The 26,105-nt window shown below is 43.2% G+C and overlaps 1 protein-coding gene across 13 annotated transcripts in view; it reads left to right on the plus strand.

Annotated features, from left to right (window-relative positions):
• Nucleotides 1-26,105, plus strand: part of PCNT (pericentrin) — a 137,358-nt gene that overhangs the window by 12,183 nt on the left and 99,070 nt on the right. For 8 of the 13 annotated variants that reach the window (XM_090045069.1, XM_090045068.1, XM_090045073.1 and 5 more), the window contains exons 2-7: nucleotides 10,822-11,037; nucleotides 12,688-12,738; nucleotides 14,392-14,571; nucleotides 18,727-18,876; nucleotides 22,631-22,795; nucleotides 23,510-26,023. In XM_090045069.1, the coding sequence (XP_089901195.1) occupies nucleotides 10,822-11,037; nucleotides 12,688-12,738; nucleotides 14,392-14,571; nucleotides 18,727-18,876; nucleotides 22,631-22,795; nucleotides 23,510-26,023 (3,276 nt within the window). The remainder of the gene's footprint in view (nucleotides 1-10,821; nucleotides 11,038-12,687; nucleotides 12,739-14,391; nucleotides 14,572-18,726; nucleotides 18,877-22,630; nucleotides 22,796-23,509; nucleotides 26,024-26,105) is intronic. The other 5 variants (XM_090045079.1, XM_090045080.1, XM_090045074.1 and 2 more) reach the window with 5 other exon arrangements.

The following is a 26,105-nucleotide window of genomic DNA, read 5'->3' on the forward strand; positions in this document are numbered from 1 at the left end:
GGAACAGTCTGGGGCTGCAGCTCCCACTCGCTATGTACCCGACTGGCACAGAGACCAAGTAGGGAGCTCCCTGAGCCCAGTGTCCTGCCCCAGCCAGGCTTTCCCTTCGTGGGCAGGGTGGCTGCGCCCCATCCTCGCAGAGCTACACAGGCTGCTGGGCCCCACATCCAGTGCCGCTGGACCCCCACTGTGGCTCAAGTACCGGAGCCCTGGGGCAGCCCCCGCTCCCCGCCTGATACCAGGTCTTCTCCAGCTGCAGCCTTCCCAAGGGCCTGGCCAAGCCAGCCCAGCCTGCCCATAGTGACTCTCACAGTACCTGCTGTTCCCTGCTCTTCTCATTGCACCATGATTAACAAGAAGAAAACAATTCACAAGTACAAGGCAGTTTATGAAGTCTTATTTATTGTTAATCTGGTTTTGAATAACACCCCCCCCAAAATAAAAGCAACATTAATGATTATTAATTGTATTAAATATGCAGTGCATCCTGCCATGTACCCCCTCTGCCCCAGTTTTGTTTTTGTGGCATGCCGGCACTCTGGCACCTTACAAGGTAGACATTGTGGGTTTTTTGGCACTCCAACCAAAAAAACGTTGCCTACCCCTGTTGTATTCTATCCTGTTTAATCTGCTTACTTTTTTGCTCGCTACATGATTGAGGAGAGCATCTCATAGAACATCAGGGACTTCTTATGATCAGTAGTGTTGGAGATCCTTGGAAGATATTACTGTTTTTGATAAAAAACACATTTCCAGGGCACAGGTAGAAGTGAGGGTTTTTATTTTTTGTTTTGTTCTGCCTGTGTGGTATTTTTTGCTCACCTCATGAACAAACAGCAGATCAAGGATTATATGGCCAGGTGAGTATGAATGTAGCTTTTGGAAACTTCCATTCCTAGAAGTTTCTTGGACTTCCTTGAGGTACTTCTACCTGTATAGGTGCTTCTACAAATATCTCTTTCAAGGAGAGATGCAGGGAGCAATTTATGTGACCATTAACAGAATGCTGATTTTGGATGCAGAGGCTTGCTAATACCAGACCCGATTCATACCCTCACATCTGCTCCAGTCAGGGCAGTCTGCTGGGCACAGAAAGAACCAGAACATCAGGCAAAGAATCCACAAGTGGTTTCATTGCATAATACAGCTACTGAGCTCTACATTCCATATTTTGTATAACAGTTCTTATAATATTAGCTAAGCTACAAATCTACATTTTGCTGGTGTGACTGTGTTTTAGAAAATAAACTTTTAAACTAATATTTTTTTCCTCAGCAAGATGATTGCAAATGTAGTTCAGGAGTCATCGGTATATATTAATTTTTTTCTCCTGCTTGAATGGGGACTGTGAAGGTGGTGATAGGGAGGGAAAAGATAGTGAAGGAAATGTGATTTCTGCTTTCAGCTGAAGCAAAACCCATTCCATTGCATTTAATGTTCTCTGTGTAAATGGACCCAGGCAAGGAGAAGAAAGAGGCACATATAGTATGTATATCCCTTTTAAGAGGTCCTCTGGAAGCAGAAGTCTGTAGAACTTGTACTTTGAGGTCTCAGTTCAGCAAAACAAAGGAGGTAAGTACAGACGTTTGGGGAGGTTAGATCTAGTTAAAAATGGCCACCTGATCCAAGGTAAATCCAGGTTGGGGGAACTAGTGTGAGGGCTTGAGGGGGATTGGTGGGGCAAGCAGGGCCTGCAGGGAGAGTTGGGGTGTTGTGGGGGCAAGCAGGGTCTGCAGAGAGGATCAAGGAGGTAGCGAAGCCTGCAGGGGATTGGTGGGAACTGGGAGGGTTTGGCAGGATCAGAGGAGCTAACACCGGGAGGTCTGGGGCACTGTCCTACCCTGGGACTATTTTTAGCTCTTCCCCCTGCTGCCCCCCTCCATGAACCTATCCTCCCCATTGTGATGAACTTTGATTGGCTCCTGGCACCAATGAACACTGGTAAAACTGGCACTAAGAGTAGCTTACAGGCTTGGTGGAGGGGTGGGCACAGCACGCAGCAGAGCCAGCTGGTGCTGGGGGGATTGTCCATCTCCTTCCAGAGGGCAGGTAATGGGGAGAAGGGGAAAAGGGCTTACACGGCTAAATGTAGTGCTGGGGGCAGGTAGGAAAAGTCTAGCCTTGGGACTGGGGTCTGTGTCTATGCTTTCCCAGTCCCAAGACTGTACTGGGAACTGTACAGAAGTTCAGTTAAATCAGATGGGCCATTTTTAGATTGGTCTAATTTTCTTGAACTTCTGTACTGTTCACACTTAGATCCCTAGTTAGGCAAGCCTAAGTATAAGGTCTGTACTTAGATGAACTAAGTTAGATTGGGTGGCCATTTTTAATGTGATCTGATTTCCCCAAATGTCTGTACCTAGCCAAAGTGATTGGGGTCCCATTTTGCTTGGAACCTGGAACCTGGTTTAGGTTTTACGTGCCTGTCATATTCCCTCACCACCTTCTTTCTGTTTATATAACCCTGCTGTGAATAGGTGCAAGGCCTTCCTTGCGTATGTCCAGGTTATTCTGGCTGTATGCTCAAGATTATCCTTTTAAAAGGGTATGTTTCCTTATTCTTCTCCCCCTTGAGGAGACCTATTGATACACTTACCAAACATACTAAAGTTTTCATTCCTTCAAGGAAAATGTCTGTATTTTGATTGTCCTTTGCTGGACAGTGTTTCACCCATAACTAGAAGGGTTGCAGTGCAAGATATCAGGTTTATGAGTGCCTTTTAATCCCTCATTTGTATGGAGCCAGCGCAAAGTTGCTTAAGGGGTAACAAAAATAGGAAATGCTAAGGGGTAGTACCTAGCACTGTCATGGCCCAGCGGATGGCAAAAAACAGTCTTTTTGAGGACTGTGGACACTGTGTTTATCCAACAGTTTCCTTTTCATAAAATAAAATGAGGTATCCGTGGCCTTGGGACAAAGCATTCACATGTAAAGCAAATATTTGCATACGATGCAAGCTGCGAAAGGCCTTTGGCCTCTGGCTCTGTACAGGTCTGGAATGCAACAAGGCTGGTTTGCCTCACTACTGGAGAGACTGTCCTTAAGTGTGTGTGTGTGTGTGATTTTAAGGAGGCTACCCATTTGTCCTTCTTGTTTATTAGTAAGTGCTTTTGGTATCCAGATAGCTCAGTCCGGATGAATGAGTAAGCCTTACTGAACTCTCCAGGGTTTCAGTGAATTTAAGTGATAATGTGCTTTGCTTGTTTGCTTGCTTGGGCATTAAACCCTGCAATCTACAGGCATAGATTTCATAGACGTAAGGGCTGGAAGGGACCTCAGAAGATTATCAAGTCCAGCCCCCTGCCCAAAGGGCAGGAAGTCAGCTGGGGTCATAGGATCCCAGCAAGATAAGCATCCAATTTGCTCTTGAAGGTGTTCAATGTAGGTGCTTGAACCACCTCCGATGGCAGGCTGTTCCAGACCTTTGGGGGCTTGGACAGTAAAGAAATTCTTCCTTATGTCCAGCCTGAAACGGTCTTGCAGGAGTTTGAGTGTTCGACCTCGTCATCCCTTGGGGCGCTCTGGTGAACAAACGTTCCCCCAGATCCTGGTGGTCACCCCTGATAAACTTATAGGTGGTCATCAGATCACCCCTGAGACTGCGCTTTTCCAGGCTAAAGAGCCCCATGGCGCTCAGCCTGTCATTGTAAGGTCTGCTTTCCTGACCTCTGATCATGTGCGTGGCTCTTTGGATACTCTCAAGCTTCTCCACATCCTTTTTGAATTGTGGAGCCCAAAACTAGATGCAGTACTCTAGCTGCAGCCTCACCAAGGCCGAGTACAGGGGGAGAAGGACATCCTGGGATTTGCTTGAGAAGCATCTATGGTCGCTTTACTAGCTGCAGCATCACATTGCAGGCTCCTGTTCATCTTGTGGTCAGTCATGACCCCCAAGTCTCTTTCTTCTGTAGCGCTAGCCAGCGTAGCACTGCTGAGCCTATAAGGATGCTGCAGGTTTTTCCTCCCAAGGTGGAGAACCTTGCATTTTTTTGGTGTTGAACACCATCAGGTTCTCATCCACCCATTTGCTGAGCCTGTCCAAGTCAGCCTGGATCACCTGCCTGTCTTCTAGAGTGGATGCTTTGCCCCAAAGTTTGGTGTCATCGGCGAACTTGGCCAGTCTGCTCCTGACTCCAATGTCCGCATCATTGATGAAGATGTTGAACAACATGGGTCCAAGGACAGAGCCTTGGGGGACCCCGCTGGTCACAGGACACCATGATGAGTGACTGCCATCAATTACTACCCTCTGGGTCCGACCACAGAGCCAGTTTCCCAGCCAGCGGATCATGGTGGACCCAAGGCCACAATTGTGCAGTTTTGCCAAGAGGTGATCATGGGATACCAGATCGAAGGCTTTTTTGAAGTCAAGATACATGACATCAATCTCTTCTCCCTTGTCCAGGTGATAGGTCACCTGGTCATAGAAGGAAATGAGACTGGTCAAGCAAGACCTACCCGCAAGAACCCATGCTGGCTATCCCTCAGGATGTTGGTGTTGGCCAGTCCATTAAGGATGGCCTCTTTAATAAACTTTTCTAAGATCTTCCCCGGGATAGAAGTCAGGCTAATGGGCTTACAGTTAGCCAGATCCACTTTCCTCCCTTTCTTGAAGATAGGCACCACATTGGCTTTCTTCCAGTCTTCGGGCACTACACCAGAGCGCCAGAGTTTTCAAAGATCCGTGCCAGGGGCTGGGCTATGATGCTCGCCAGCTCCTTGAGTACCCTGGGGTGTAGATTGTCAGGGCCGGCTGACTTGAAGGTATCCAGCTTCTCAAGGTGTTCCTTTACGAGGTCAGCATTAATGGAGGGCAGGGGCTCCCTCACGTGGACCTCCCTGTCCCATAGCGGGCATGGGCATCCCATGGGACGGATGAAAGATCACACGCAAAGTACCCATTTAATAGGTTGGCTTTTTCCTAGATGTCGGTTGTCAGTTGTCCCATCTGGTTCAGTTGTGGGGGGCATGAGCAGCCAGAGCGCTTCACTTGGCTAAAAGCTTATTGCTTGAATAGGGATGTAGTGGAAGTACCTGACTCCCTGGCCTTGTCTCCTTTATTGTATTACTTGGCCTGGGCCAAGGTGTGTATGTCAAAGTGGCTTATGCCTCTCATTTGAGTTTTTATAGGTTATTGTTAGTACTGATAGTGCTATGATATTAGTAGCCCTGAAATTCACTAGTTCCTCTCATTGTCAAGGTTTTAAGAACAGACTTTTGCTATCTGCTCTTCCTTCCCATAGTTTTTGGGGGTAGCCACTGGTATTTTTTAATGCCATACATAGAAGCTGAAAGGCCAAATTATGCTACTGTCACAGGAAGTAGATACAGATTTTCCACTTACATGAATGTGAAATTTGTGCCAGTGTCAGGAGTTGTAGTCAATCTGATCTTTGTGCAGCAGCAGAACTTTAATTTAAGTACCTTATTGTCTCATTCAGCTTCACTTTATAGGATTGCTTTCCCACTTGGAGGACTCCAGCTGTTTTGTTTCTGATCCTCTTGCTTCTCTTTTCTGTTTTCTTTCTCTGCTGTCTTTGCTTTTCCAACTCCCAACAACTGCTGCTTTCATGACACTGTTGCTTCATGGGCTTCCTTCTGTCCCCTTCCCCATCTGTCTGACACTTTAATTAGTACAGTAGCTGTTGCTGGCATAGAGCCATCACTAGAGTTAATACCAAGCTGTGGAGAATGGCATTTCCTTTTCATTATAACTATTTTTAAAGCTATTTTCTTCCTGCTGTCTTGAGAAGGCAAGACTTCGCCTTCTTTAATCTTCATGGGAACTATGTTTAGTAGGGGTGCATTGATTACAGATTTTTTTTGGCCGATACTTATAGTCGATTATTAACCAGCCATATTGGCTGATACGATCTGATAGCTGATATGGAGCCCAGCTGCTTGGATAGCAGTGTCCGCCCAGTAAGTCTATGAGAGGGATGGGGCGTGGAGGGTTTAGATCGAGGCCTCCATGGTGAGGGAGGAAACGAGGCTAGGGCAGGAACAGGTTCTGCCCTGCTGGGGTGGGGCGCGGGACAGAGCCATGGTTGGCTCATCTGGCGGGGGGGGCGGGGAGGCTCCCTGCCACTGCATGCACCCCCAGCGGAGGTATGGGGGCATGTGCCCCCTGAATGTGTGTGTCGGGTGAGGGTGGGCTGCCTGCTACAGGCTCAGGGCAAGTGGTTATGCCAGCTTCTTCCCAGTTGGGGGGAAAGAAGGGGGAAAGCTGGGTTGGGGTAGCATTGAGAGGAGTGGCTACAGGGTGGCCTATGGCCACCCTAAAATATACTGTAGTTCTCCCTCCAGCACTGCCATCACCCACCCCACCCCTGAACACCCCAAGCGCAGCCCTGGCCCTGCCCCTTGCTGGAAAAAGGCTGGCTTTCCCTAGGGGTGCATGCAGCAGCAGGGACCCTCCCAGCCCCCCCATGGATTAGCCACCCATGGCTCTATTCCGTGCCTCGGTCTGGCTAGGCAGTGCCTATTCCTGCCCCACTCCCTCCCTCACTGTGGGGGCCTCGATCTGCTTCGCCCCCAGCCCCCAAACTTACCAATTGGAAACTGCTCTCCAAGCTGCCTGCCTGCATTCCTGGCTGCGTGCATTCTGTGGCTGCACGCAGCATTTATCAGTGACATTATCAGCTACACTAGCCAAAAAAAAAAAAAGACTATTGCTGATAATGCCAATTTTCCTTTTAATTGGTGGTGATCCAATATGGGCTGATATCAGTGCACCTCTAGTGTTTAGTTTTAACTATGAAATTTTTAGGGTTCACAAAAAAAAAAAATCTGCCTAATCTTCGTGAATAACTGCATCAAGAAGGTGTCTAGTAGGGCTGAGCGAAGCTTCAGTCAATAATTTGATTCGTCAGAGATTTGGCCTGATTTGGTGCCCGAATCTCCGAATTGGAATAGAATCAAGAGACCCTTTAATCTCTTTGAATCGAATCGGAACCCTCTGAATTGATTTGGAGAGATTCGGAAAGATTTGCCAATTTGGATAGATGCAGCTTTAAATGTTTTTTCTACATACCTCAAGGTACCAGGCAGCTCTTGAATACTGAGATGGTGGGGCAGATGGAGTGTCCCGCAGGAACATGAAGGGGTCCTGTGACAGGTCACTTCCCCCAATGCCATCTTTTTTATTATCCATGCCTCACGTGGGGCGCCCTTGTGGCCTGTTTTGTAATTCTTAAATCCCTCCCTAATCTCACCTGCCACACCTTGATGGAATATTATTTTTTTGAGCGGGAGATACCTGGAATAATAGGCAATGTTGGGGTCTTGCCTAACTCCTGTTTCCTCTGGCTAGGCCTCCTGTCCGAACCCACTAAACAAGGTTGGACTCTGAAGCTCTAGCTTTTCCTGCCCCCTTATGGAGTACGGCACTCCTCAGCCCTGAGGCACGGGAGCCGGACTCGCAGCTAGTGGGCCGTGGGTTCAAGACCCGGGTGCAATCCGAACCCGCCTCTGTCAATCCAAACAAAACAAAAGACAAACTAGAACTGCACTATCAGTGCACCAGGCCTCCCTGGCCTTTTTAAAATAGTCCTTCAAATACCGGGGTCTGTGCCCCCCAAAACTGCGCCCTCACTGGGGCCAGGCACTCACTCTGAAGAGGGTCCCGAGAATGAGGCCTCCTCTGATCCCTAATAGCTTCTCCCAAACCACCGGTCTTATTCAATTATCACCCAAAAATAATATAATAATAATAACTGTACGTGCTCAATCAATGTAGCGTCAGCTTACATGAACTCTCTTTGAGTCTTGGCTCTGCACCGTTGGCTACAGTCTTGGTTGCGGATGCAGTGGTCACCTTGCAGGGCTTCCATAGCTTCCCCCTTCCTGCTGAGGACCACTGCCCGAGCTTCTTCCTGGAGCTGTCAGGGGACTGCTTCCCCTTCAGCTGCTGACCTCCCTACTGCCATTCCACCCAGGGTTTTTATAGTCCTGCCTCTTCCAGTCAGCTGACTAGCCATCCCAGTTCAGCAATTAACCCCTTCCTCACCAGCCCTCTGTGCCCAGAAGGTTCTGGCCTTATAGGGGCGCACCTTTTTGCTCGTGACAGGGTTTGGATTCCCTGTCACAGGTCCCCAGCACTCTCGACAGCAGACCTGGAAGTGGACCAGAAGCATTTCTGGTCCACTTCTGGGTCCACTGGGGAGTGCACAGGGTCCCTCCCCCCACAGTCAGCGACTCATGCCTCTTGGGACTGGGGAGGGCACCCAGTGTTCCCCTGTAGCTGATCACCAAGCCGGGAGGTGCAGGGCGGGTCCCCAGTGCACTCAGCGGTGGACCCAGAAGCGGACTGGAAGAAGTTCCGGTCCACTTCTGGATTTGCTGCCAAGCACATGGGGAGGCCCCCCTGCACTTCTATGGGCTGCTCCATCTGCCCCACCATTGCAGTGTTCATGAGCCACACCTGGTATCCTGACATGTAGAAAAAGCATTTAAAGCTGTGTCTGTGGCCAAATCACTGATTCTGTGAGTCAGCATCAAATCTTCAGATTCGGATTTGGCTGAATTGAATTGGGACAGTGAGCCAAATCAACAAATTGAATCACTGTCCCCAGTTTGGGCCGACTCCAATCCTGAATCAAAAACGGCCCGTTTCATGCACCCCTAGTGTCTAGTAGGGCTATGCGAAATTTTGCTGGGTGTTTCATTTTGAAGCTGTTTCAACACGTTACAAGCTTGAAACAGTGAAATTGAAACGAAACAAAAGGCTTCGAAACAGCTTCGAAATGAAATGAAACTTTCAAAACGTTTTGGATTTCAAAGCTGGGCTTGCTTGCAGCTAAACAGAAACTAAGGAGAGAGAAGGGAAGGACTGCTCTGATATTGACATCTAGCTTCCTGTTCGATTCCCCACCTCTCTGATCATTTCTTCAGCTCTTCCCGAAGGGTGCGGGCCCCCAACCTGCATATAGATTGGGGGCCTGTGCCCCCAGGAAGAGCTGGGGGAAGCAATGGAGAGCTGGGGAATTGAACAAGTGACTGGGGAATTGAATGGGGAGCTGAGGGAATATTCAGGTCCCTAAAAATTCCTCCAGTTTCTGGTTGGTTTCCCTAGCTCCCCCATCTTTCTTCCAGCTCTCTGATCACTTCTCCCAGCTCTTCCTGGGGGGCATGGGAGCCCCTGCTCCAGCTTCCTGCTGCCAGCTGGTGAGGGTGGTGGTTCTGAGCTATTTTCCCATCCTGCAGCAGCAACCTGCTGAAACCCCGTGCACAGATCTGGGGGCCTGTGCCCCTGGGGAGGGTTGCGGGCCTCTGCTGGGATGACGGCAGGCTGCCGCTTCTAGCAGGTGATAAGAGTTTTGTTTTGAACAGTTTGAGGTGCAGTTTCCCAGAAACCCCTGCACCCATCTCCTTGAAACTTAGCAGACTTCATGCCCTCAGAAGGGGCTACCATCTCTGAAATTTTCATCTGAATGAGGCAAGAAATGATAAAGTTATAGGCATTTTCATGATTCCCCATTAGAGCTATTGGTGAAACGTCGAAATGTGTTGAAACAGCATCAAAACAGTGAAACAGTTTAGACAAAAGGAACAGTGTTTTGACAGCAAAACAAAACACTTGCTTTGAAATGGCAAAACAGAAGTTGAAACGAAATGGTGCTGTTTCGCACAGCCTTGTCTAGCATTCCTTCTTTTGCAAAAAGACATTGCTAAACACTCTAAAGGGGTTGTTTGGTATAGGACAAATGCACAGTTATGCAATTACATATTTGTCCTTGCACAGAATAGCTAGGGACATGAAAAATAAGTAATCACTCTTAAAGGTAAATACGCTTCAAAAGAAGTGAAGTAAAGACACAACATTATTCTCTTTGATACAATCCTATTACAGTAAAAACAAGCTAATTTTAGTGGTATTGCTTACTGTAGATTGCATGCAGTAGTTCTGTGTTCACAGATCTCTATGCCCTTTTATCATTGTGACCATATCTTTCACCAGATGATAAAATATTTTACCCGAATGGTAGGTCATCTATGGCTCTAACCTTGGTGAAAAGTTTTTTCCTCTTGGAAGGATGTCTATTCTTATGCTGTGAGGAAGATGTTAGTTGGAAAGACTACATAAATACAGTTCTGGTGTTTAAAATACTATAATCCTCTAAGCTGTTTAAGGTACTGAGGGGAGATGGGTAGTAGCTTTCAACGTGTGGCATGATTTGGAAGTCCCTGGTGTTTTATAGAGCAGTGATAGTCTGATAAAGTAGAGCATCTGATTCTTCAACAGAAGAAATTAAAATGACCTGGCTTAATTAAATTTCTATTTATGTACCACAGTGTGCTTCCTGGCTAGGAAGTTTTGCTATATATTCTCTTTTTGGGGGGTGATAGGGAAGTGGCAGGAAGACTCACCTTTGTTAATTCTGCTCTTTGTACTTCCTGAGGCTAAGATACTTTAAAGATATTTTTCCAAGAGGTTATGATTCTTTTTGCAGGACTGGCAGAAAAAGCTATGAAGCTGCTTAGTTTTTAAGGGTTCTAGTATACAGACAACGACTCAGTCTCTTATTAACTTATTAGGCTGTAATTCTGGATTTTCTGTACAGTATGCTTTGTCACTTAGGAAAGTATTAGTAAAATCTCTTATATTGAAAAGAATGGTGGCACTTTTTGTTTAATTGTGCTGCTTCTTAGTTAGAAACTGAATGTTCAGGAAGTAGAAAGATAAATCAGGTTATCTTTAGATGTGAATGTTTGCTCAAATCAAGATATTTTCTGTCATCCATGAGTGTGTTAATATTGTGGTCCTGTTACCTTTTCCTCACTTACCTTTCCCTCTACCTCATGCAATCTTTTCTGCACAGCTTGCTCACTTCAGACAACGAAAAACAAAAAGTGAGAACACGCAGTCGCAGAAGAAGGCGGCGAAGAGGAAGGGTTCGTCTATCCACACGCATGACATTCCAAAGGAAGAGTGCACGTTAGAGGCCCAGGTCTCCGATTTTCTCTCAGACCTTGGTATGAGTATGGAGAGTCAGACTGAAGACCCTGACATATCAGAGGCAAGCTCTGAAGCCAAGGTAAATCTTCTTTAAAGCCCTTGCATTTAATTTAAACCTGTGTGCAACTGACAGATTATATTTGTTTGATTGACTAACATAAGGATTGTATTTCCTATTTCTAGCTCCTTTAAGTAGCTGGTAGCTGAAAGAGACAAGTAAACTGGTGTCCTTCTTGCTAGTGGTAAATAGTACAGTGATTAATATTTGTATAAATAGTTTTTCTTTTCTTTCTTTCTTTCTTTCTTTCTTTCTTTTTTTTTGGTCAAAATGGAGTTCAGCCAAGGCTCTTAATTATGTGATATATATACTGGAGTTTACTCTACTGCCAAGAGCTATGTCTAGTATTAAAAAAAAAAAAAAGGCAGGTGCTTCTGTGCTTGCAGATTTTTGTTTGTGGTCTTTCATGTGTGCAAGTTAGACTTTTTTAAATTGCTTTGCTTGTCATTTGACAGGTGTGTGATTCTTGCGGGCATCTCCTAATAAATGTACTTGTTTGTTTGAACTCAGGTCCAGAGGGATGGTTTCCTCATTTCAGATTACAAATATGGTACTGGTATACCAATCTCAGCATAGGATCAGGCTTCATGGAGTTTCCTCTCCTCCTTTTTTTCCAACAAATAGCCTCAGATAGTTACTTGTAGCTCTCTGGAAGAGGTAGAGGGTGATCTTTCATTAGCAAGTAGCGGACATCATCTCGCCCACAACTTAGTTAAATAGGGCTGCTCCCCATAGGAATGGGGAGTGTTGAGTGACATGATTACAGAGTCTGCCATATGCTGCTGTGCATTTCAAGATCTTTTCACAAACATATTGTAGGTATGGTAGCCTAACCATTATGGTTAGGCTGGAGCTTTCTGCAGAGGAAAACAGCCGTTGGAACTTTTACTGTCTGGTAACAACAATATTACAATCTTACTTAATAGCAGTCTCATTGCTTCAGAACTATATTGTTGAAAACTAAAGTAATAAAGACACCACTTGGATGTGGATTTGATCTTACAACATCCTTGATACAAATTTGTACAGTTATAACCCAGCTGAGGCTCTGTGAAATTGCTAGACAGAGTTCTGAACAGTTCTTCCAGTGTTTTGCTGTTTTAATGTCAGTTGTAGCAGGGCTTTCTGTAGTATTTATCTTTTGCTAAACAATTTCCATTAAAATAGTCCTTTAAGGCAAGTAGAATTAGCATTGGAAGACCTTGAGAGAATAGAAATTCCACAGCTGCTCTGGGGAAATGGTGTACAGGATCAGAATCAGAGTTTGCTTTGGTGTTTCTGTCCTAAACGGTGAATTTTGCTGCGAATATTGAGAGAGCTCGATGTCCTATGGAGCACCATGTTTTGTTAAATCTTCCCATCAGAAATACAGAATTCATTACAGAACTGAAGACCCTTTTTCAGTGTGTATTTCTGCAAGTGAATCTTTTAAGACTTAAGTGTACAGATGTAACCATCATTTTGCTAGCCACTCTGCAGCAGGAGAGTTATTAGGTTATGCAACTTTAGTATAAAAACATACGAATTGTCATTTACTGAGTCAGACCATAGGTTCATCTTGCCTAGTATCCTGTGTCAACAGTGAACATATTTGTGAAAACTCATCAAAAACTGTTTTTACATGCTTTTAAAATCTACAAGACTTTTAGGTTGTCAAATTATTTTTATCAGGGTGATTCTGACCTTCCTGATCCAGATGTATTGGACAAGCATGGTGTTGAAGTAGGTGTTTAGTAAATAAGTGCTGTTGTTTGTGATCTGTTACATGACTGGGAAAGGAGCGTTATGGTTTACAGTGGATTTTAAAATGATGTAAATAACAATCATTAAGGACTTGGTAGAACACACTTTATAATAAAATAAAATAATTAAAATTATGCCAATGTCTTGATAGCCCAGATTCTCTTAGCATTGTTAATCAAGTTGGTACTACAGAGTTTGCATATATGAGATTGGATAAATGTTGTCAGTTGAAAGGGTGATTATTTTTTTCTACTTGTTTGTTACCCATAAGAATTCAAAGAATGCTCCTCTTTTAAAATGCAGCAATCTCTAAAAACGTACCTGTTACCTGAGCATTCCAGTGAGATAGCACAATTGTCCAAGACAGTTCATAACAGTCTGATATGAACAGTTATGATACTGTCAAATTCCTCTTTACAAAGATCAGAAGTGAATTGCAGCAAGTTGGTGACCTGCACTATTTTTTAAAGGCTATTTGAACATAGGTTATTTTGTTTTTCTTTCAGTACATTAAGAATGTATTTGCAGCTGATTGTTGTCTATACTTATAGCTATACTTGTTAATTTTAAATTAAATAGTATTCCTGAATGCCCCTTGTTGTCTGGGGAAAATTCAGCCTGTACAATTATTATTAGTTTATTTGTGGTAATATAGTTCCAGTTTTCTTTTAAAACTTGCTATTGGAAATTAGATTTACAATCTCAGATTAAGCATGTGACTGTGGCATAAGATGAAAGGTGTATAATTACATTGTTTTTACCGATATTGTAATTTGGTCTATTAAGTTAAATACAGTTAAAGCATCATGACAACATTTTAAAGTGTGTTTGTTTTCTCTCTCTCTCACATTTATTTGTAAGTTTTAAAAGCAAAACAGTCATGTTTGTAATTGTAAAGTAGCATTAAACAAAATAAGCCCAAAGAATGAGGTACAGGCAGTCCTTGGACTTACGACACAAGTAGTTCCTGAAAACTGCATCTGAAGTCGAAACGTGGTAACTAATTTTCTCATAAGAAACAATGTTATAAATGGGGGATTGGTTCCTGATCCAAGGCCTGATACCCTATTTTCACCAAAAATACCCCAGAATTTTGTACTTGATCAATTATAGATGAGTAATATAGCTACATTAATGTATTTATATTGTAAATAATAATCATATTGATTTGGAAGGACTTTTTTGAGGTGATTTTGCTGGACTTTTTGAAAGGCTCTTGGTTGGACTTCTTGAAGGGTTCTTGGCTGGAGTCTTTTCAGGAGTCTTGGCTGCAGGTTTTTCTGGAGTCTTGTCTGCTTTCTTAAAGAAAGTGTCCGAGGAAGTTTGGACAGATGTTCTCCAGGGAGATGAGTGACGCAGCAAACTTGTTTGCTGGCGTGGCGTGGCGTAGCATCAGATCAAGCATTGTAAAGTTGAAACTGATGTCATAAAGTTGAAACAGGGTGTCAGTTTATAAATGTAGTAAGTGTGAATGTAACTCAAAACATTTTAAGTCAAGGACTGCCTGTATAAGATAATATATGCTTGACGGGATGTCTGCAGAATTTAATTTTATGATCAGATTATATCTGTAGTTGGTATATATTAAAAATGGCATGGTGTGAATGTGAACACTTTTTTTTTTTAATGAAGAAAGATGTAATGTATTCTACTATGGACCATGGTCAGCTTGATGTCCAACTGCATCAGGGGAAAATTTCAGAGCTGGAAAATAGACTTGTGGACAAACCAGAAGCAGTTGAAAGACTTACTACGGAGGTAGATGAGCTTCAAGAACAGCTTGCCCAGTGTAGTGGGTCTACTCATCTTCAGGTACTGTTCACAAAATTAGTTGATGTTCATTTAAGGGTATTTCTTGTAGATGCTACATGCAGAGGTATGGTGAAACCCAGTAACTTCACTAAATGCCATAGTTCAGTACTGTTTCATAAAAGGCTCACTCCACCTCTGACCTCTTCTTGGTTTTTCTGGGCAGGTCCAGATCAGTGTGAATGTGCCTCTTGCAGCTTCTCGACTCCTTTTGAGATGCTGCAGGATGCATGCTGGGAACAAAAAAATGTTCCCTGCTCAGCAAATTTGCAGTGCGGACTCAAAATTTGGTACCTGGAAATCCAGGTATCAAAAAATACTCTGGGGGAAAGAAGCGTGGAGGCTTGGTCCCTGAGACAACTGGAGGTTTGTTCTTCCACAGAAATGCTCCAGTGGCCAGGCAGAGCATCTCTATGGCTGGCCCTTGACCCGATGCTGAAGCATGCTGCCTGCCCAGGTGTGGGGGGAACCCTGCCCAGCCCCAGCTCCCCTAGCTCCCCGATCTTCTCCCAACTCCCTTCTCCCACCTCAGCTTCACCTGGGCATGGTAATATGTGGTTCATTCCTTGGGAATGTGTGGCCTTCGTCAAAAGTTTGCCAACCACTGATCAAGGTAATGTTTACATGTACATATAGACCTTTTATCCAATGTGGGCCACCCTCTGCAACCCAGCCCCCTACCCTTCCCACCTGCCTTACCAGCAGGCCGCAAACTCCTCCCCACTTCCCACCTCCTTCTACCTGGAGCAGCAAGCTGCTTGTGCTTACCCTAGTTGCTGATTCCGAACTGTCTGCAACAGGGGTAAGCGTAGACATGGCAGAGCAGCAGACTCTGCAGCAGTGGGGAGTGCTGCAGGGGGATTGAGTGACAGTACAGCTCCATTCCAATTCTGTTTCTTCTCTCATTCCTGGTGGAATTCTGTGGCCTAGATTGAACTTCTTCACAGATGGATCTGGCCCACTCTCATATCCTAAAACATACAATTTTTGCAAAATCTTCATTAAAAAAAAAATTCAGGTGTCCCTTTTGTCTGCATAAATCTGAAGCTTCACTAATGAAAATGCATGCTAACTTACATGAAAATATATGTACTTTAAGATATCAGTGATTCATCAAGCAAAGTAACTGTAATAAAATAAGTACGATAATGTAGAATAGTTTAAATACTGAATCAAGTAACAGTATATTCTTTACAACATCTTAAAGTATTCATTGAAACCTTTCTAACATTAGGGTTAAATAATTTGAGTTCATCAGACTGCAGCAGTTATGGGAGCTCCTAAAGGGAGAGCTAGTTGAAACTCAGAATTTTCAGTTCACAAGAAACGCTGACATTTTTAAATCTGGATTTGTTTCCATTTTGAATGGAAACAAACATTTTTCAAAACTTCCTATGAAACGGAATTTTAAAACGTAAGCACTCAAACTAGAGGTGCACCAGTATAACAGTCCATATCAGTTTGGCAACAATAAAAGGAAAATTGACGTTATTGGCAATTGGCTTTTTTTGGCCAGTGTAGTTGATAATGTCACTGATTAAATGCTGGGTACATGCATGTAGCTGCAGCATGCACATGGCCAGGAAAGCAGCTGGGCAACTTGGAGAGCAGCATCTGGCTGGTAAGTCTGTGGAGGGAAGGGTGGGGGCAAATTGAGGCCCCCACAGTGAAGGAGAAAGTGGGGTTGAGGCAGGGTTATCCAGCCAGGGTGGTGAATGCGACCCCAGGACTGGAATAGAGCCATGGGTGGCTTGTCCAGGGGGCGGCTCCCTGCCACTGTGCACATCTCCTGTGCAGGCATGGGGGTCATGTGCCCCCCAGATTTGTGCCCAGGGCAAGGACAGGCTGCCCACTGCGGGCTCTGAGCCTGGGGCTGTGCTGGCTTCTTCCCAGTGGAGGCTGGGCCAAGGCTGTGCTCGGGGTGGGTGGCAGCAACACTGGGAAGGAGGTTATGGGGGGTATGTGGCCCCTGTGCCTCTCCTGGTGGTGCACACAGTGGTGGGGAGCCACGTCCCTTCTCCCCTGTCCCCCCCTCCATCACTTAGATGAGCTGCCCACAGCTCCGCCCCTCTTCCGGGGTCACATTCACCGCCCTGGCTGGGCAGCGCTAGCGCTTGCCCCTGCCCCATTCCATCCCTCAGTGTAGGGACCTCCATTTGCCCCCCACCCTCCTACATCCCTTCCCTACCCTAGACTTCCTGGCCAGGCGCTGCTCTCCAAGCTGCCAGGCTCTGTATTGGCTATCAGATCGGTATTGACCAATATGGCTGGTTAATAATCAGCTATCAGTATGAGCCAAAAAAATTGTTATCGGTGCTTTCCTAATTCAGTTTGTTTTGGGATTACATTTTTCCCAAACTTTTGTGCTACTACTGACATATGACATGATGTATTAGGGTGGGGGTCAGCAGCCTATGGCCCCCGGGCCAGACCTGGCCTGTGGAACTGCTGGATTCCACCTGCGGAACTGGGGCTTCCATGATGGGGAGCTTGTCCCATGCTGTGGCGGGGAGAAGTGGAAGTGGTGAGTGCTCCTAAAACCCCAGCTCTGTGGGCTGGATCCAGTTGCCTTATACACCTTATACAGTGGTGGTAGCCAAGTTCCAGTGCTGGCCTGCCTTGGACTTGATTTGGCTCATTCCGGTCTGCAGGCAGGAAAGATTGTTTATTATGGAGCTAACATTAAATAATGTAAAAATAAAATAACTTTAACAAAAATAATGTTAGAATTGGCATGTTTTCAAAATGTTGAGATGTCAAACAAAATGGTGTTATTTTGTTGGAAATTTTTGACAAAAGATTTTTTGAATCAACTCTGCTCTTAAGTTAAAGAAAGAGATTTGACAAATTGAAAATTACAGTGTTATAGGAGCAAACTTTTAAAATCTGAGAAGGATTGAAGTTTCAGTCTTTAGTCTAGTTTAGCAAGACACACAAATCAACTAGAGTTTAGAAAATTGCAACTGTATTTTGGAGGCAAAGCTCTCCCACAGAAGTGAGGTTGTGCAACTGTACTACCTTTTTTATATTTTTAAACAAGAATTGAATATAATGATAGGGTATAATGAACTTTCCTGTAATAAATGCATAACAAGGTTAATAAAAACAGTAGAGACACAATATTTATCTACGCATTTCGTACTTTAAAAAAATAAATGTTGCTTGAATGGTACCTTTGTCCCTCTCTCAGCACCTCTCCCAGCACCTCCCCTCCACCCCTACCCCCACCATTTCTTCCTGTCTTTTGTATTCAAATCACTTTCTCTGTACTTAGGAACAGGAGTTGCATTCAGCCCTGGATAAGTTGTGCTTGTGTTTGTCCTGGGACAGAAATATCCCAGTATTGGCATATACATACATAGCCCTTTTAATTGGGATTTACTGATCAGCTGAATGCACTGCTGCTTTTCTGCCATTGATTCAATGATGCAATCCAATCCTCAGATTCCCTTTGTGATGTTCCAGCATAATATGTTAGTACTGTACTTCATATCCTGTGAACCTTTTTAGGATTTATCTTGAAACAATAGACATGGGTGTCTGAATTATTGCACTTTGTGTCAGGATAAAACGGTTTATCCAGGACCAATGTGATGTCTGTAGTCTGATAGACTGTTCTGTGCATGTCTTTTTTAAGCATTTGATGAAGTGAATTCAGGCTCTAAAATCTTATATACCTTTAATTTAGTTAGTCTGTAACATTACTCTCTACCCTGCCTTCTGTTGAATGTTCAGCATTGCTAGAAGTGGTTGGCTCTACATTAACTTCATGGAACAGATACATTCTTATGCAAAGGCTCAAATGTGATAGAACCATCTCTTTGTGACATTTTTGTTTATTGGGATTATTTTCTGTTCCTTGTTCTCTTGGAGTGAGTTTTCAACATATATTAGACCCTATGGGGAGTGGAGTATGGGGTAGTTTTGGGGAACGGCTAGGATTAGTCCAGTTGCGTTACCCATTTTTTCCTTCATTGAAATTTGCATTTTCTAGGAATGGTGTTCCTTGGACTTCTAACAGAAATGTGACCATTCTTGTGGAGTGAGTTCCTAGATACTTTATGTAAAACAAATGCCAATTATTATATTTTTAATAAAAGTTGATTAGCTTACTATCAGATAGGTTTAATTTAGAGTATATATTAATGTTTCATGCAGGAGCTACAGACTGCTGTTCAGGAACGGAACAAAATAATAACTCAGCTAACAAGTAACCTTCAACAGGCACAGCAGAATCAGGATGACATTCAGGAAGAGACATCACTCCTAACGGATCAGATTCACAGTTTACAGCTTCAGTTGCTTGAGGTAGGCAAGCATGGGGCAAAGAAGGTTTTGAACATAAACCAGGAGTGATACTGGTAATTCTTCATCCTAGCAAATGATTCTTAACTGTAAACAGGAGTCTCGTTTACCTGTTTCAGAGTTTAAATTTGATTTTTTTTTTCCAGATGTCCTAAACCAAACCTCAATTAACAGTTGATTTTTTTAAATGAATTTATTGTGGTGCAGAGGAATAAGCATACTTTAATTCTGGGGACTAGATTGAAAGCAGAATTTTTGCATACTTTCTTATGTTTGCCATTTCTGTGCTGTGTAGCACTCAGGAAACCATTTTATTGTTATGTGCCTCTATTTCCTATTAATTAAATAGGAAGAACTTTTACCCAATATTAAGTGGCTTGAGATATACAAATGAATAGCGCTTCAAAGGTTTATGACTGGGTATGCTGCTGGGTATTATCCCCTCTCCTTTTCTCACTGTCATATCTATAACCTTGGGTCTTATATGGCTTCTGTGTACCCCTGTCCAAATTCTAGGACACTCCCTGGCTAAACCCAGAGTATTCATGCCATATTTCCTGTCAAGTTTATAAAGACCTTATTCTGGCAGGTATTAAACATCTAGAAAAATAGCTGCAGCAAGGGAAGAGGCAAAAGCAATGTGAGTGTGGTGGTTGTTGGAATTAGGGTTTCAGCCTGAGGGAGAATTGGAGTACATTCCTCACACCGAAGAAACAGAATTTTGATTTGTATGGACTTGAATTCTGGAAATTATTCTTTTTTAGAGGTATATTGATATATCAGTGCCATGTTGAATTGGCACCAATAAAAGGAAGTTAACATTATTGGCTATTGGCTTTTTTGGCTGGTATAGCCAATAATGTACTGATAAACACAGTATGCCTTTTGGCCAGGGCCCCCAGATGACGCGTGCATGTGTGCCGCTGCACATGGCCAGGAATGCAGCCTGGCAGTGTGCAAGGCAGCGCTGCCCAGCAAAGATGGGTATTGGGACCCCAGGGCCAGGGTGGGGAGTGGAACAGAACCACAGGCAGTCTGAAGGGGGCATCGCTGCATGTGCCCCCGGGGGAAGCATGGGGGACATGTCCCTCCAGATCTGTGTGCAGGGTGAAGGTAGAGGTGGGCTTCCCACTGTGGGCTTGGGGCTGTCTGCTGTGGCCTTAGGGCTGTCTGCCCTATTGCCTTTTGCCCTGGGAGCTGTGTACTGGCTGTGCATCCCCTGCTCATCTGGCAGCAGTGGGGACAGCCAGTTGTGCCTCCTACTGTTGGACAGGCAGGGGATATGGCTGTGGCGGAATGCCGGGCTAGCGATTCCGGCACCGCTTGGGGAGCCGTGGGCTTTACGGAGTGGTTGGTGAGCACGCGGCTTGTGGGGCGGGATTGGAGGTAGCTTTATGACCGCCTTCGAGGTTCGCCGAGCTGGCACAAGTAGATGACTTAGAGTGAGTTGTTAGTTTTTATAATAAGTTTGTAGGATGTCTGTTGGTTCACGGGGTTCCGGAGCAAGCCCTTGCTTTCCACCACTGGAACTAGTTCAATGATGGGTGCGGCTGCTGACTCCTTAAGTCCCAGAACTGGTCAACAGCTCATTGAGATGGGATGTTAGTAATACAAGTTATTACAGAGTAAATATAAGGTAAAGTAAAAATTTGTTTTATTAACTCACCTGGCCTCACCCTCTTACGAATAAGAGGGGAGGCCGGCTGGAACGAAGTTGCAGTAAATATAAGTATAGAAAGCGTAGATATGCTGTCTAAGCTGCGAAGAGAGGCAGTCAAGAGATGGAGTCTCTGATGTTTCTTCAGTTACAGTATGCCGGATACAAAAAGGGGGTCTGTTGGCCCACAGGGTTCACTAGCAAGCCCTTGCTCTCCACCCCTTGTGGGATGGGTGCGGCTGCCCACTAGTTAGTCCTAGGGCTGGTCAGCAGCTCATGAACGGGATGGTGGATACAAACTGTAACACGGTGAATCGTTGTCGATTGTTAGATTTTCAAGGCCTTGGTTTTCGCTGGGATACACCCAGACGGAGAGCTGAAGACCGGCTGCAGGGTGATCAGACCTGAAGGGTCGTCCAGTCGTCATCTCTGCTACTTTCTGCTTTTTTACCTCTTTTATAGATGTTGGTTGAACTGCCTCTGTGACACTAACTATGATATAAGCTAAGCATACAGGGATAGGATAGTTTCTTTAACATAATAGTTACTAGGCAGATTTTCTACATAAGTTTAATTTCTGCAGAAATGACACTTACAGACAAGAAATGAAACTTACAGAATGCGCATGTGCAGCTTAATACAAGCGTAGAAAAGTACAAAGCGTTCATTTTGATTAAAAGCTAAAACTTCAGGGTTACATAAATGTGAGAGTGCCGTGCAGCAGTTATACAGAAATAAAATAAAATCTTTACAATGGCATGGTGAGCATACAGCTCCCAGGGTAAAAGGCAGTGGGGCAGAGAGCCCTGAGACCACAGTAGGCAGCCTGCCTCTGCCCTTGCCCCTCTCAGCTCCACTTCTGAAGGCATCCCTGTGCTTAAAAATGGTGGTGGCAGTGCTTGAGCTAAAGCTCATTTAATCAGCTTTAGTTCAAGTGCTACCACTGCCATTTTTAAGCACTGGGACTCTGATCCCTTGGATGAGCTGCCCACAGCTCCTTCCTGCTCCCTGCCCTGGCATCCCACTTACAGCCCTGGGTGGGCAGCACCCTTAGCTCCAGCCCCAGCCCCAGCCCCTGCTCTGCTCCCTTTCTCACCGTGGGGGCCTTGATTTGCACTCCCCACGCCCCTTCCCCTCCACAGACTTACCTATAGGGAGCTTCTCTGTACGCTGCTGGGCTGTGTTCTTATAAATTGGCTATCAGATTGGTATCTGCTGATATGCCTGGCTATTGGTATTGGCCAAGAGAATCTCTGTCAGTGCATCCCTAGTTCTTTTTGTTGTGTGAGCTAGTCTCTGTATTAACTACATAATAACTAATGATGGGGCTTGGTTTTGTAAGCTAGTGGTGGTGGATACAAGCAGTCCTTTGAAATGTCTGCATTACACAAAGGTTAATAATGTGATGCAGGTTGTTTTATTTGAGGATGTTGTTAGGTTTGATAACTGGCAAACCTAATGATTCTCTCGATTTTTGGCCTTGCCTCACTTCTTAGCAGAAGTCTTAATAAGTGGCTTTATCAGTGACAAAAGTCCTTCTCAGTGTATGTTACTCTTCCCCCCTCTGAGCCTGAAAAACTTCACAATAATGTAGTTACTTTGGCCAGGTACAGACATTACACTTTTACCAGTATATATGATTACAAACCATTCTATGCCCGTAACAGAAGTTTGGCATGCATAGACTTGTTTAAAAATGGCAGAACCCAGTCTAAGATTTGCTCCTCCTCCTGCACCATCAAAGGGTGAATGTGTGTTCTGTTCACTACTGATCTAAACTATATAACTTACAGAAAACCACGTAACTTGGATTAATTCTGCTTTGGGGTTTTTGAATGTCTGTACATAACCTTTGTGACTGTGACCGTCTTTGTTCTGCATGTACAGTACCAAGCACAAGAACTGTGTAGGTTCTTTCAGAGCATTTTTTTTCAAACTTAAAAGTCAATAAGAATTTTCAGGTAGCTTGATCCTACAAGGCTAAAATGATGCAGTGTGCATGTGCATACGTTATATATTTTATATGCATACAAGAAGGGCATCCTATGAGTTACCCTCATACAAATTACATTCTCAATACAAATAAATTTGTGTATGTAGGCTAATTTGCTGCTGAAAAATAAAATTCCTGGCAAAAATGAATTGGCACAAGCCCAGCAGCAGATGGCTGCGTTTCAGAACAGGCTCAAAGAACAAAGTGAACAACTGCAGATAGTTCATCAAAAAGCACATGACCTGGAAGTAAAGTTGGAGTCTTCTCAAAAGGTAAAAATGTTTAAAAATGCCAGTTACAATGATTAACTCTGTGTTCTTAAGTATGTATCCTTGTCATGTGACCTTACCCTGGTATGTTACTTAGCACATTACTTTTATTTTTGGAAGAGAAATTGCTAATGAACCCTTACATTAGCAAATGTCCCTTATTGATGGACATTTCAATAAAATGTTGAATATACATAAATTGTTTAGGATAAAAATAAATAGATTAATAAAAAAAAAAATTGAAATGATATTGTAATTATCCCAGAAACATGAATGATAAGCAGAAAATACCAGTTATAGTTAAAACTTAAGAAATCTAAATACCAAAGAATAATGATGCACATTTAAGACCTATAGCTAAGGTACCCAAGCAATATTGACTTTGGATAGGGATGACTCCAAGGGTTTTTTTCCTTCCAAAGGAAAGAGAAATCTGTTTTTAAACATGAATTTAACTTAATGATTATTAATCCACATTAATCATAGTACTATGGAGCAGACTGTTTTTTACAAAAAATAGACATTTTTTTCTTCAGACGCACTATAAATCAGTGGTGTAGGTCTTTCCATTCATCATGACAAGCTTTTTTGTTTATGTACACAAAAGGATCTTTCGTTGTCTACACTTCAGGGTATATTTTGTTTCTTATGGAATATTACAAATGAAAAGGTATAGCAAATTTGAAATGTGTTCATGTGTAATATTTTGTTTTTAAGAATACCAAAGATGAAGAGAATTCGCTTGCTCAGATGGAAGAGAATCTGAAAAGCACAATACAGCAACTGCACAAAAATATAGAAGAAAAAGAAGAAACTATTATAAGGCTGCAAGATACTGTGACATCAGAAAAGGCTAGTTTATCTGTGTTAAAAAATACACTTTCATTGCGGGACACAGAAATAATAGAGTTAAAAAATGAAATGGCTTCAGCCAAGATGAAAGAAAAAGAATATGTTAAAGAACTGAAAATGAATCACAACAATGATATGTGTAGGCAGTTACAAGAATTGAGAGCAGAGCTGGAAGAGAGTCACAGAAAAGAAATTTTAAGATTAAAAGAGGTATGTGAAGAAGAAATTAATTCAAAATATAAAAATGAATTTGAGCAGATAAAAAGAGAACTCTCTGCTATGACCGCTGATGCAGATATTCAGAAGTTAAATTCTGTAATTATTGATTTAAATAATCAACTGCATGAGTCCAAAAGTCAGAGAGACAATTTGAGCAAAAAACTGAAAAATCAAATGTTGGATTTTCAGAGAGAGAGATGTGAAATTGAGCTGAAGTATAAGGATTTGATAGATGACCTCAAATTACAGCTTAGTAGTGCAGATGAACAGATTAAGGAAGCATATGAATGTAAACAAGAAAAGGAGCACTTGAATGAAGAGATCCACAAACTCAACTCCTTCATCCAGGAATTAAACGAAAAGCTGCTTTTAGAGTTGGAAACCAACACAAACTTAAGGCAGAAGCATGATGAAGAAAGAACTATCTACTGTATGAAGTTAAAGAAATTGGAACAAGAAGAAAAGTTGTTACAGGTGTCACAAGCACAGGAAGCAGAGCTTGAAAAGATGCAGAGTAAACTATCCCAACATGAAGGTGAAATACAGTTAGTCCCTGAAGAGCTAGAATTTCCACATGGCCTACAAGTAGGTGCTTTTAAAAATGAATTAGAAAACTTTAAGAAAAATCTAGAAAAGGTCAAAGCCAGAAAGGACAATGAAAGCTTTGAAGCTGATAACCTCTCTGAAGAACATATGGGAGAATTAGGATCTTTCACTGGGGATGAAGATATATTGGCTAAATATCTTGTTTCTACTGAGAGACAGGAGTATTCAGGTGTATCTAATGACTCTGAACTTTTTGAAATTGAAGAGAGTAGATTTGAACTAGATGGCAACATCTTTTTAGAACCCAATCTGAACTCTAGAGCAGATACATTATCATTTGGCCCCGACAAACAAATGTGTTCTTATAACTTATTACAAGCGACTTCTGAGGACACTGAGCTAGAGGCTAAGGCTTTCACTTCATTTTTGTCAGACAGCTCTTTGCCACAAGACAAAATAGGTGATGGCAATGAGGAAAAGGATGAAGAGAAAGCTCAGTTAATAGAGAGATGTGTTGAGCTAATTAAGCAGCTCCGTGAAAAACAGTTGGCATTGAACAAATCCAATCAGGAAACTCAGGAAGCCATTGAAAAATGGGAAAAAACAAAAATGGATCTTTCTTTTACACACTTAGAACTGGAGAAGGAGCGTGAAGCACGGCTTTGCTGTGAAAAAGAACTTGATCAAAAAACAAAGAAGGAAAAAGAACTTGAAAACAAATTAAACTTTCTAGAAAAACAGAGTGAAGACAGAGATATAATAGTTTGTGTGGAAGAATTAGAGTTTGTAACACAGGCTTCAAAGTCACTTACCTGGCAGGAAATGGTAGAAGACCTCAAACAGGAAAAAGAAACATTAATAATGCAATTGAGAGCTCAGGAACAGTTGGTGAAAGAAGTTCAAGAACAGAAAACAGCCTCTGATTCCGTGACAAGTGAAGTACAGTCCCTTTTTGGACGGCAGCTTGCTGTTTTGCAACACCAGAGGGATCAGATGCAAACCCAACTTGATGCCCAGAAGGCCAAAAACCAGACAATTGCTGAACTGCTTGGTCAAAAAGCCATAACAGAAGAGACGTTACTGAAAGAGCAGGACACTCTTAAAACTGAAATCAGTCATAAAGAACAAAGTTTAACAGATTTACTTAAGGAGAAAACTATCTTAGAAGAAAGATTGTTTGCTGCAAGACAGGAGCTAATAAAAGCAGAAAAGGCTTTGGAAGAGAGTGGTAATAACGTAGAGAATCTTGAGACAGATGTATGTAAACTTAATATGAAAATTAGAAACCTTGAAAAAGCCCAAGACTGTGAAAGATTGGAGTATGAAGAGAAATTAATATCCAGTAAATTGGAAATTCAACGACTTAATGCTGAACTAGAGGCAAAAAATACAGAATACATTCAGAAAGAGAAAAACCTGACTGATGAAATGGCATATTTGAAAAAATTTCATTTGGACCGGGAAACTTGCCTGCAGGAGGCTTTGCAGAAGTCTGAACAGGCCACTCAGGAGGTGCGGTCTGAGATGAGGAAACACTATGAAGAGGAAATTAGTAAAATAGAGTCTCACCATCTTTCTGAAACAACAAGTCTGAGTCTGGCACATCAGAAAGAGGTATGTTACTCTCTGATACTGACTTAAAGGATCTGTGTTTCTAAATGCTTTGGTAGTGGTCATTTCAAAAGATTTCATACCT

The sequence above is a fragment of the Crocodylus siamensis genome, chromosome 4, assembly GCF_052110815.1.
Source record: "Crocodylus siamensis isolate JL-2025a chromosome 4, ASM5211081v1, whole genome shotgun sequence".
In the NCBI taxonomy this organism is placed as follows: domain Eukaryota; kingdom Metazoa; phylum Chordata; order Crocodylia; family Crocodylidae; genus Crocodylus; species Crocodylus siamensis.